Below are 12,326 nucleotides of genomic sequence, written 5' to 3' on the forward strand. Positions count from 1 at the left end.
TGTGTGGGCCCTCTAGTGCTGGACCCTGTGAGCCATTCTTCACGAAGGTTTTAGGACAGAGTGGGATGGGAGAGAGGCATGGAGCTGGAAGCTGATCCTCTGGAGGGCAAAGGACTCCTGCTTTATTTGTAGGAAGGTATCTATCTGTGATTCTGTCTGTAAGCCTCTACTGAGAACTGAGATCGCGTCTCTCCAGCCTTTTCTCATTTGGAATTCTCCAAATTCTTGTTCTCATCTCTTTTCAGGAGAATGGAAGATGCCATCTTTCCTCCTAAGCAGTTTCCTCCTTTCCTTTCTCTGGTAAGGCAACAAGAAAACACAATCTATGGCTCCTGCATCACTCCCACAGAGAGAATTTGGTTCATTAATTGTCAAGAACACTACCAACTAGTTTCAGCAACAAGGGTAGAAGAAGGACAAGAACTGGATCCTATTAAATTGTCTTTCCAGGGTCACTTTTCCTTTGATTCAAAGCTGCACCTAGGGCAGTGTTTCTCAGGTTCCCTTCCTCTACAAGCCTCTATCCAAGTCAGACAGGACTGGAGAGTGGTTCTCTCCTATCCACTTCCACTCCTGAGAAAACCCAGGAACCAGGGACAAAGGCTCCAAGGGATTGAGTTAAACTCAGTCTTTGGGGGAAGGTGGAGGGGAGAGGCAGAGTAACAGAAAAGGAAACAACCTTCTTTCTGCGGCAGGATCCTCCCCGACTGGCCACTTCGGCACCTGGAACCTGTGGGAAGAAGGAAAGTGCTGGGAAAGAGAGTGTGTGAAGAGATCGGGGAGTCAAGGGTGTCTGTCCTCAGATGCCTTGTCTTTCGTTCTTCAGAAATATAAAACCTAATGAAGGGTAAACGGGGGCGGAAAAATGTCTGAAAGCACAGGCTCGACAAGAAGGGAGACGCCAGGTACCTCCCTCCCACTCCTCCCGCTAGCGCTTCTGCAGCACCAAAGAGGTGGAACCGGCCTGCGCACCCTGCAACCAATCAGAAAGGTGCCTCGCGTTCCCTGGCGACCATTAACGCCTAGCAGTTGGTGTAGTGGGAGGAGGCGGGACGGTGGCTGCACCGACCAATCGGTGAGCTTCCTGGGAGGGAGGGGCGGTGCCTCTAGTAACTGGAGGCAGGCCTGTTTCCTTGGCAACGATCCTAGCCCTCCCTGAAGGGGGAAGGGTGGAGATTAAGAGAAGCAGCGAGCGGAGGGGGCCAGGAGGACTTGGGGTGGGCGCGCCGGTGTGGGGGAGTGGAGTTCGAGGAGGGGGGGTTCCAGACTCAGGAGCCTCGATGAGCCTAAGTGGCGGGGTGGGGTCCCGAGGCGCGGCCAGAGCTGACCCCAAGGCCCGGGAGGGGAGGGGAGCTAGACACCGCCCCCGCTGGCACCGGGAAGCGTCGCTCCTTCTCGCTGACCTTGGTCTCGCTTGTTGCCTCGCCCTTGGCCACAGGCACTGACGGAGGCAGGGCCGGGAGACGGACATATAGGCCCCTGGGCGGACAGGACCTGGGACATAGGCACACAAACTGCCCCAGCTTCTCCCGCCGGCTCCAGGGCACCCCGTCCTCGCCTACCTCGACGCCGGGGCCATCCAGCCCAGGGTTAATGCCAACGAGTTTCCACCTCCAGCCGCTCCTAGAGAGGCCGCGGCGCTAGCCAGCGGGGGAAACTGGCCGCGGACGGACACTTCCTGTGCGGAGGGGAGGGGGACGGTCAGCCGTAGCCCACCCGGGGGCTGGGAGGCCAGACGTCGGGGTCTCGGGCGGGGAGCGGTATCCCAGGGCGGCAAGGCGAGTCGTGAAGCCCCTCATCTCCGAGGTCACGACGTGTGGGGGCCTGCGAGGACCCCAGGGCAAGCCGAGACCTTGTGGGTGGGGGCGGGGCCGCGGGTAGGGGAGGGGCCCGGCGGGCCGGAGAGGCCCAGGGTCAAGACGTCCGGCCTCAGGGGCCGGGGCTGGACAGCCGGGTCCCCTGGGTGGCGCTGAGCGTGCGGGCGGCGAGGGCCCGGGTCTCGGGGCACTCAGACCGGGTCGCAGGATCGTCCGCCATCGCCGCTGCCGCCGCACTGGGAGCCGGCGGGGATGGAACGGGAGGCGTCGCCGTGGGGCCTCGAGCCCCGGGATGTGCAAAGTCCTGACGAAATGGGGAGCCCGGAAGGGTCCCTCAAAGGTGAGGGAGGGAGCGCCCCTCCGAGGAGCGTGACTGGGAGCGGGAGAGGGGGCTGTAGTGGGTGGGAGGGGAAGAGAGCCGGGGGCTTGGACACCTGGGACTTGGAGGAGGCGGGGGCGGGGACCCGGTGTCCTGGGTTTGCTGAGGGGGAGGTGGGAATTTCAGCACTTGCCCGAGGGCCAGCGACCCTGCTTGAGGAGGAGGGAAAGGTTTGTGGCAACTAATGGTGGGACCCAGTGACCTTCCAGGCCCCACACAATCTGGGTTTTCTGTAATTCTCTGATCCTGCAGGCAACATGAGTGAGAATGAGGAAGAGGAAATTTCTCAGCAAGAAGGCACTGGGGACTATGAGGTGGAAGAGATACCTTTTGGGCTTGAACCCCAGAGCCCTGGGTTTGGGCCACAAAGCCCAGAGTTTGAACCCCAAAGCCCCAGGTTTGAGCCTGAGAGTCCAGGTTTTGAGTCCCGAAGCCCTGGTTTTGTGCCCCCAAGCCCTGAGTTTGCACCCAGAAGCCCTGAATCAGATTCTCAGAGCCCTGAGTTTGAACCCCAAAGCCCTAGGTATGAGCCCCAAAGCCCAGGGTATGAACCCAAGAGCCCTGGATATGAACCCCGGAGCCCTGGGTATGAACCCCGGAGCCCTGGATATGAATCTCAGAGCTCCAGGTATGAATCCCAGAGCCCGGGGTATGAACCGCAGAACCCTGGATTTGAACCCCAGAATCCTGAGTTCAAAACCCAGAGCCCTGAATTTGAAGCTCAAAGTTCCAAATTCCAGGAAGGTGCAGAGATTCTTCTGAATCCTGAGGAAAAGAATCCCTTGAGCATCCCCTTGGGAGTCCACCCTTTGGACTCTTTCACCCAGGGGTTTGGGGAGCAGCCCACTGGGGGCCTGCCCCTAGGGCCCCCTTTTGAGATGCCCACAGGGGCCCTGCTGGCTACACCCCAGTTTGAGATGCTCCAGAATCCCCTGGGCCTGACGGGGACCCTTCGTGGTCCAGGCCGACGTGGTGGCCGGGCCAGGGGTGGGCAGGGCCCGAGGCCTAACATCTGCGGCATCTGTGGGAAGAGTTTTGGGCGGGGCTCCACCCTGATCCAGCACCAGCGCATCCACACAGGTGAAAAACCCTATAAATGTGAGGTCTGTAGCAAGGCCTTCTCCCAGAGCTCTGACCTCATCAAACACCAGCGCACGCACACGGGCGAGCGGCCCTACAAGTGCCCCCGTTGCGGCAAGGCCTTCGCTGACAGCTCTTACCTGCTTCGCCACCAGCGCACGCACTCTGGTCAGAAGCCCTACAAGTGCCCGCACTGCGGCAAGGCCTTCGGCGACAGCTCCTACCTCCTGCGGCACCAGCGCACCCACAGCCATGAGCGGCCCTACAGCTGCCCCGAGTGTGGGAAGTGCTACAGCCAGAACTCATCCCTGCGTAGTCACCAGAGGGTGCACACCGGGCAGAGGCCCTTCAGCTGTGGCATCTGTGGCAAGAGCTTCTCCCAGCGCTCAGCACTTATCCCCCACGCCCGCAGCCATGCCCGCGAGAAGCCCTTCAAGTGCCCTGAATGCGGCAAGCGCTTTGGCCAGAGCTCGGTGCTGGCCATCCACGCCCGTACCCACCTGCCGGGTCGCACCTACAGCTGCCCCGACTGCGGCAAGACCTTCAATCGCTCCTCCACGCTGATTCAGCACCAGCGCTCCCACACGGGCGAGCGGCCCTACAGGTGCGCCGTGTGTGGCAAGGGCTTCTGCCGCTCCTCCACGCTGCTGCAGCATCACCGGGTCCACAGCGGGGAGCGGCCCTACAAGTGCGATGACTGTGGAAAGGCCTTCTCTCAGAGCTCCGACCTCATCCGCCACCAGCGGACCCACGCGGCCGGCCGGCGCTGACCTGGGGCCCCGTCGGGGTGGGGAGGTGGTGGGCAGAAAAGAAGGGGACAGGGAGCTAGAGAAACCTTGAGAGAGAATAGGGGAAACGCTGGAGGAGGGAGGAGTCGAGGGTTCTAGGAGGAGAGGGGGCCGGGATGGAGGAAGCGACATGACACGGAGACTTATGGGAAATGGGCTATGAAGAGGGGTTGGAGGGAGGCCAAGCTGGCAGCGGGAGGCTCTGGGAGAGATCCAGAAAGAGGTCAGCAGAGAGCTGGCCTCAGCAGCGGCATGCCCCTTGGTGGAAGCCTGGCTTGGCAAAGTGCTAGGTGGGGGTGGGGGGAGGGGGGGTTGGGTTACTTAATTAGAGTGGGTAGCTTAGATTGGTAGCTACTGAGACCCTCGTTGAGTCAGGAAGGGGTGAGGGTAGGCGGGGCGGGGAGTGGGGCCCCGGAGCTTGGCCTGGCTTCTGAGTGCAAACCCCAGCCTCCCTTGTCTTCCTCAGGCTTTGGAGCCCCTGAATTTGAGTTCAATAAAAACCTTTATGTGGTAAGAGAGACTTGTCCTTAAAATGTGTGCATGGATAGTACCTCCCCTGGGCAGTGGGAGGTACTAGGTCATCACTACAGCCAGTGAAGCTGCAAGCCCTTGTCTGGGAAGTGCTTTTATAATATTCAGTGTTTCTCTGGAATCTTATAAACTGAGGCTCAGGAGACATGACTTGCCCGTATCTGTGCAAGTTCACATCCTGTGCTTTGAATGCTGCACAGACACAAAGGGGGTCCAGTGTAGGTGTGAGAAAACCCTCAGCCTTGTGGAGGTCCCTATTCCCAAACACGGAGGGTCTGTCCTTGGGCCAGAAAACAGACCCTGATTCTCATATCCAGGCCTAGTGCCTGCGTTCCAGCTCTCCCAGGCTCCCAGCAGCCAGCTGGGCTGTCCCCTCTCCGCTCCCAGCTGGAACCTCTAGCCACCCCTCTGTGCACACTCTGACCGGAATTACAGGAATTGTCTGCAGTTCCAACCCCACCCATAGGGGGAGCATACTGGACCCAGTACGAAGGTTGGACAACTTCAGCCTTTAAGACCCACTAGGCTGGTCCTTTTTAGGACCATGTTGTTACCACCCCATCTCTATCCTACTTTCCTTTAGCATCTGAGCCTCAGCCTCCTAACACTTGGCTCCTCAGGAAATGATGGGGAGTTGGTGCCATCAGTGAGTCTGGGGGAATTCTGGAGTGTGGCCTGTCGTGAACTTAGCTAAGGAGGACAGACCACACCTCAGGGGATTACTCAGCTGCAGGGCACATCTTGAGAGGAACACCTGCTAAGTTCCCTGTGAAGGAGACGTTCAGACCATGTCTGCCTGGCTCCACCTGCCCCCAGCAGCTCAACCTCACAGGCGGGTGGGGAGTCATCGCTCCATAAGGCCTCTTGGGCCTCAGGATCCTGACATCACCCTCGGCCCCGCGCCCATCCTCAGGCCTTATAACTTGTCAAGGGCAAATAACCTCTCTAAGCACATTTCAGTCCAACCTCTCAAGATCTACCAACTCCGGAAAGGGGCCCTAGAGATCATGTAGTTCAGTACGGTTTGGTGTGTTTAGTGGTTTTCAAAGATTAAATTATTTTGGATGTAGAACATTACTTTTCAAGGGAAATCTCACAGTCTTTTAAAGACCTTTGTAAACTTTATGCACATTTTTGTACAGCCACCCTACCACACATAATTTCAAATATTAAAATACTCCAACTCCCACATTTAATATAGTTCATATATGTAACTATATATGTCGAACAGAACTGCATTTGACTACCTGACATATTACATTTGTAGACATTTACTACAACATTTATTTCAATTATACAATTTAATCTCCTTATTTTGTTTTTTTGTTTTTTAAAATTTATTTTATTTATTTTTGGCTGCATTGGGTCTTCACTGCTGTGTGGGGGCTTTTTTAGTTGCAGCGAGCGGGGGCTAGTCTTCCTTGCAGTGCGCGGGCTTCTCATTGCGGTGGCTTCTCTTGTTGCGGAGCACAGGCTCTAGGCGCGTGGGCTTCAGTAGTTGTGGCTCTTGGGCTCTAGATCACAGACTCAGTAGTTGTGGTGCATGGGCTTAGTTGCTCCGAGGCGCGTGGGATCTTCCCGGACCAGGGCTCGAACCCGTGTCCCCTGCATTAGCAGGCGGATTCTTAACCACTGGGCCACCAGGGAAGCCCTAATCTCCTTATTTTGGAGTTGAAATTTTCTTCGGCTCCCAACTGTAGGCACTTGAAAGCTAGAAGGACCTGGGTACAGTGCCTGTGGTGCTTAATTGATAAAGTAGCCTTGGTATTTGGGGGTTTTTTGGCCACACCATGTGGCTTGCAGGATCTTACTTCCCTGACCAGGGATTGAACCCACGTTCTCAGCAGCGAAAGCACAGAGTCCTAACCACTGGACCACCAGGGAATTCCCAGTAGCCTTTATATTTAATATCGGTTCAAATGAGGGTGGGGACTTAGCTGCTCAGCCTCTACCCCTCTCTTCATGACAGCTCCTGAGGTACCTTCAGATGGCAGGTGGAGCAGACCAGACCCAGAAAGGACATGTGTATTCCCCAAGGTCAAGGTGGAAGGGCTAATGGAAGAGCTCCAGCACCAAGTCTCTTGACTTGTGGTCAGCCTGCTGCTTTTACTACACCCTCCTCCTGCACAATAGACCAACCATTTCTGTCCACCACCATTAGCGCTTATACGCTAGGAACAATGCTAAGCAGTTTACACGTGTTATTTAATGCTCAGAGAGGCTCTGAGGTATAGACTGCTATTATTCCTGTTTAACAGATGAAGAAATGAATCCCAGAGAGGATAAGGAAATTGCCCCACATGACACAGCTGGGAAGCAGCAGAGCCTGGATTCCATCCTAGGGCTGACTGGGTTTTGACCATTTTCCTAATGATACTAAGATGTTATTTACTTTTTTACACTCTGTTTCTCCCATAAAGAACTGTTTTCTAGAAGCCGCATGACATGTGATGACATATGTCATCACTCTGATGGCTTGCGTGGAATGTAGGCATGGATGTTCTTATGTTTTAAGTTTTTCTCCAGTTTAATTTCTAATTGGATAAAACCAATAGATTTAACCGATATACATTTAGGGCCACTGAATCAAACATTTACCGAACAATACCTTTGTGCCAGCCCTGGTGAGGGGTCGGTGTTAGTAATGCACGTGAGGCCTGAGTCCTGCCTTCCAGAATCTCCTAGTCTTGAGAGAGGGGCCCACAGAGTCAGCGTCACGTGCCCCCATGAGCCATAAACAAAGTGGTGATGAATTGGGTCCTTTGTCCAGGAACCAAGGGGATGAGAAAAGCTTTGAAGTATCAAGGATTCTTAACCACTGGGCCACCAGGGAAGCCCTAATCTCCTTATTTTGGAGTTGAAATTTTCTTCGGCTCCCAACTGTAGGCACTTGAAAGCTAGAAGGACCTGGGTACAGTGCCTGTGGTGCTTAATTGATAAAGTAGCCTTGGTATTTGGGGGTTTTTTGGCCACACCATGTGGCTTGCAGGATCTTACTTCCCTGACCAGGGATTGAACCCACGTTCTCAGCAGCGAAAGCACAGAGTCCTAACCACTGGACCACCAGGGAATTCCCAGTAGCCTTTATATTTAATATCGGTTCAAATGAGGGTGGGGACTTAGCTGCTCAGCCTCTACCCCTCTCTTCATGACAGCTCCTGAGGTACCTTCAGATGGCAGGTGGAGCAGACCAGACCCAGAAAGGACATGTGTATTCCCCAAGGTCAAGGTGGAAGGGCTAATGGAAGAGCTCCAGCACCAAGTCTCTTGACTTGTGGTCAGCCTGCTGCTTTTACTACACCCTCCTCCTGCACAATAGACCAACCATTTCTGTCCACCACCATTAGCGCTTATACGCTAGGAACAATGCTAAGCAGTTTACACGTGTTATTTAATGCTCAGAGAGGCTCTGAGGTATAGACTGCTATTATTCCTGTTTAACAGATGAAGAAATGAATCCCAGAGAGGATAAGGAAATTGCCCCACATGACACAGCTGGGAAGCAGCAGAGCCTGGATTCCATCCTAGGGCTGACTGGGTTTTGACCATTTTCCTAATGATACTAAGATGTTATTTACTTTTTTACACTCTGTTTCTCCCATAAAGAACTGTTTTCTAGAAGCCGCATGACATGTGATGACATATGTCATCACTCTGATGGCTTGCGTGGAATGTAGGCATGGATGTTCTTATGTTTTAAGTTTTTCTCCAGTTTAATTTCTAATTGGATAAAACCAATAGATTTAACCGATATACATTTAGGGCCACTGAATCAAACATTTACCGAACAATACCTTTGTGCCAGCCCTGGTGAGGGGTCGGTGTTAGTAATGCACGTGAGGCCTGAGTCCTGCCTTCCAGAATCTCCTAGTCTTGAGAGAGGGGCCCACAGAGTCAGCGTCACGTGCCCCCATGAGCCATAAACAAAGTGGTGATGAATTGGGTCCTTTGTCCAGGAACCAAGGGGATGAGAAAAGCTTTGAAGTATCAATACTTTGAAGTAGAAAGATTTTAAAGGGTAGAAAACAGGTGGAAACAACAAGGACCTACTGTATAGCATAGGGAACTATATATTTGATATCCTGTAATAAACCATAACGGAGAAGAGTTCAAAAGAAAAGAAAACATGTGGAGTTGGACAGGCTGGCAAGGGGAACAGCACGTGTGAAGGCACAGAGGCAGGAAGGATGCCTAGGTGTTTGAAGACAGTACTCTTTTTTTTTTCTTCTTCTTCTTTTTTTTCTCCTTTTGGCTGCACCGCGCGGCATGCAGGATCTTAGTTCCCTGACCAGAGATCGAACCCATGCCCCCTGCAGTGGAAGTGTGGAGTCCTAACCACTGGACCACCAGGGAACTACCACAAAGACAGTACTGTTGAGCGAGTTGGAAGAGAGATTCCTTGGCGTGATGACAGCAGGTCTGTTCCTGAAATGAACCTCCCAGATTTTCTGTGTTTTGTTGCCAGCCTTGATGAAAATATTCACTTTTTCCTCGTGTCACAGAATCTCGCTTCCTCAGAGAGACTTTCCCGACCACCTATGTAAAAGGGCCCTCTCCATCACCCCCTACCCCTTGTCCCGCTTCACTTTCTTTACGGCCCTGTCACTACCTGGAATCACATTTCTACTTTTTCGCTCTGTTTTCCCACTGAAGTGAAGCTTCCCGAGGCCAGGGACTTGACTGTCATGTTGGCAGAAATGAATAGAACCCAACTTATGCTTCATGAGGCTTACAGATCATTTCATGTACTTTTAGCAGTTCAGTGATACTCTTGATGGTCAAAACATTTTTTTCCTCTAGGAAAATAAGCCTCACTTCTTCCTTCCTGATGTCTTGCTTTGGAGCCAGCCCCATGGTTCCTTGGAGGCTGGACCAGAAGGGGGTGATGAGGTTGGAGAGGCCAATAGGCTTTGAAAGCCTGCATGCCCGGCTCAGGAATGTCCACTTACTCTGCTGTAGGCAGAAGGGAGCCATCAAAGGTCACTGCTTGGGGAACCAAATGTTGCTTCTCGCCTCCCACTGCTGGACAGGAGCTGACCTTAGAGTTACTCAATATTCCCCCGGTGTCCTACTGACCACAAGAGGGCAGCAGTGACTAGTCCCCTCTGTTCCTTCTAAGGCAGGGGCGGGGGGAGGCAGTTTCAGGGTCAAGGCCCAGCAACCATTTCTTTTAAAAAAGGGGGAGGGCATAAATCGACTATACCTCAATTAAAAATAAATTTTAAAGCGGGGGTATCAGAGAAGGTCTATTCTCACAGCTTAATAAATTGTCAATGCCTCCCTAACCTTTCCTCACTTTCTGTGCCTCTCTCGCTAGTTCTTTTGAATGAACTGACAATGTCCGGCACATGTCAGTTTCTGAGGGTCATCACGGTAAATAAAAAAAGGAGAAGGAGGGACTTCCCTGCTGGCGCAGTGGTTGAGAGTCCGCCTGCCGACGCAGGGGACACGGGTTCGTGCCCCGGTCCGGGAGGATCCCACGTTCCGCGGAGCGGCTGGGCCCGTGACCCATGGCCGCTGGGCCTGCCGCAACGGGAGAGGCCACAACAGTGAGAGGCCCGTGTACCGCAAAAAAAAAAAAAGAAGGGGGGGGAAAAAATTAACTGTTTTGGTCCCACTTAGTGGGAGGGTTGTGAAGGAAATGTTCTTTTTTTTTTTGGCCACGCCATGTGGCTTGTGGGATCTTAGTTCCCCGATCAGGGATCGAACCCGGATCCTTGGCAGTGAAAGCTCCAAGTTCTAACCACTGGAATTCACATTTAACTCCAGGAAATTTTCATTTAATTGAACCAGGCTGGAATGTTGCACCAGCACAAAAACATCACAAAACTGGGCAGAATTTCACATTTATTTGGTAAATATGTACAGGCGCTGTGCTTGGCACTGGGAGCCAGGTAAACGGACAGTTTCCATCCTTGAGCTCACAATCTCATGGTGGGCGCCACAGTGGGATGTGATGGAGTCCCGGGGTGGGGCTGTGGAGGGACGGGGCAGGCGCCTGGGGCAGACTGAGCCTTGTCGGATGGGGTTGCCATGGGGCCCATCCAAACTTTTTTCTCTATCTTCCCACAGGCACCCTCACAATTCAGTGAAATTGTCTCAAGCACCTACTTTGTGTCTGGCTCTGTGATACCACCAAGGGTCCCAAAGTGAACAAGAAAGGTATGATCCTTACCCCCCTGGAGTCCACTGTTTAATTTAAATAAATCACTTAACAATTAACGAATATGATAAGTGCTATGCAGGACAAGTGCGGGCTAGTGTAAGCGTGTATAATATGGGAACCAAATTGAGCTGGGGTTGGGGGGGTTGCCCTGCGGAAGTTATGTGTGAACTGAGATCTGAAGGCTGAGAGAGGGTTAGGCAGGAAAAGGAGGCAGGAGGAATGTTCCAGGAAGTGAGAAGAGTCTGGGTGAAGGCCGTAAGCCAGGAAGGAGCTGGGCAAGTGAAAAGGCTAGTTAACTGGCGCTTAGAAAGGGAGGCGGGATGTCTCTAGAAGAGGCTGGGAAGGAAACAGCCCAGTTTTGCAGATTTTGGAAGGCCTATTAAGGAATCTGACTGTCAGCCAAAGGGCAAGGGGTTTGCAGGAGCAGAGTAGTGACACAGATGAGATTTGCTCTCTGGTAGGAGAATTGAAAGCTGACTGGATTCCAGGCAGGAGAGGATGCAAGGCAAGGTTCTGGGAGCTTGAGGCCTCTGCGGACATCCAAGGGCAGTTGGGTATGAGGGCCTGGAGCGTCACTAGGTCCTGAGATTACCGTTTCTCCAAATTTAGATCAGATGTTCTCTTCCAGGGAAGGAAACTAACAGGGGCCGGTGGGAGCCAGGACCACATGATAATTACAAGGCCTCACCTCTGTGGCCTTCCTGGCCCATCCCTCAAAGGATCCTCACCATAAGCCTGCAAAGGAGGCAGGCAGGAATGGGCCCATGTTCAAGATAGGGACACTGAGGCTCACGGAGGGGCAGTGACTTGCCCAAGGACACATGGTGAAATTCAGGTAGAGGCAGGCTGGCACCAGGCATCCCGAGTCCAGTCCTGGGCCTTCTGCATCCAGCCTGCACCTCAGTCCCTGCCACCTCCGTCCCGGGCCTCCTCCTCGTGGAGGGGCTCCAGGCAGCCCGGGTCCTTGGCTTCTTCCCCAGACGCTGGCTGCCCAGCGTCTTCTCCAGTGATTTCATTTGAAGCATCTACGGTCGCCTCCATCCTCTCCTTCAAGTTCCGTTTGAAGAAACCAACCTGTAGGAAGACAAGACTTGAGTAAACAAAGAGTCCACAGAACCCTTTGGACCCTTCGGCCCCAGCAAAACACGAAAATACCGTTTATATGGATAAGTCACACATGCCACAGACAGATAGCATCTGCTCTGGGGATGGGGCGAGGGGATCTGCCACACCTGCTTCTTCGCAATATGTTAAAAAGCTGTACGTTTAATAGTTCATTCCTGAGGCTCATCAAAATGTCATGTACCATTATTGCGGGTGGGTGATTTGACAATATCTAGTAATACTAACAGCAAGAGCCTGCACTTATATAGGGCTTATTAGTAGGGGCCATGCACTCTCTGGTGAAAGCTCAAAAGATATATATTCTTTGGCTCAGTAATACCAGCTCTAGGAATTGATTCTAAAAAACATCTGGACAAGTGTGCAAAGATGTTGGTAATAAGAGCCTTTTGGGACTTGCCTGGTGGCACAGTGGTTAAGAATCCGCCTGTCAATGCAGGGGA

The 12,326-nt window shown here is 53.1% G+C and overlaps 2 protein-coding genes across 2 annotated transcripts in view; one reads left to right on the forward strand and one right to left on the reverse strand.

Moving 5' to 3' along the window:
* Positions 1-1,455: 1,455 nt before the first annotated feature.
* Positions 1,456-4,578, forward strand: ZNF768 (zinc finger protein 768). The gene is made up of 2 exons (XM_007107391.4): positions 1,456-2,157; positions 2,449-4,578. The coding sequence occupies exons 1-2, from the start codon at positions 2,070-2,072 to the stop codon at positions 4,044-4,046; spliced, it is 1,686 nt and encodes a 561-aa protein (XP_007107453.1). The 5' UTR covers positions 1,456-2,069; the 3' UTR covers positions 4,047-4,578.
* Positions 4,579-10,434: 5,856 nt separating this feature from the next.
* LOC102973622 (integrin alpha-L) overlaps positions 10,435-12,326 on the reverse strand; it is a gene marked incomplete at its 5' end in the record, with an annotated part of 33,549 nt that continues 31,657 nt past the window's right edge. Inside the window, one exon of the mRNA XM_028484879.2 lies at positions 10,435-11,835. Coding sequence (XP_028340680.1) covers positions 11,662-11,835 — 174 coding nt within the window. The remainder of the gene's footprint in view (positions 11,836-12,326) is intronic.

Source organism: Physeter macrocephalus, unplaced genomic scaffold (assembly GCF_002837175.3).
Source record: "Physeter macrocephalus isolate SW-GA unplaced genomic scaffold, ASM283717v5 random_263, whole genome shotgun sequence".
In the NCBI taxonomy this organism is placed as follows: domain Eukaryota; kingdom Metazoa; phylum Chordata; class Mammalia; order Artiodactyla; family Physeteridae; genus Physeter; species Physeter macrocephalus.

Bases quoted from the DNA above. Each gene is read 5' to 3' on its own strand.
- ZNF768 (XM_007107391.4), top strand. From the start codon at position 2,070: ATGGAACGGGAGGCGTCGCCGTGGGGCCTCGAGCCCCGGGATGTGCAA. The intron at 2,158-2,448 runs GTGAGGGAGGGA...CTGATCCTGCAG, and splicing joins CCCGGAAGGGTCCCTCAAAG to GCAACATGAGTGAGAATGAG.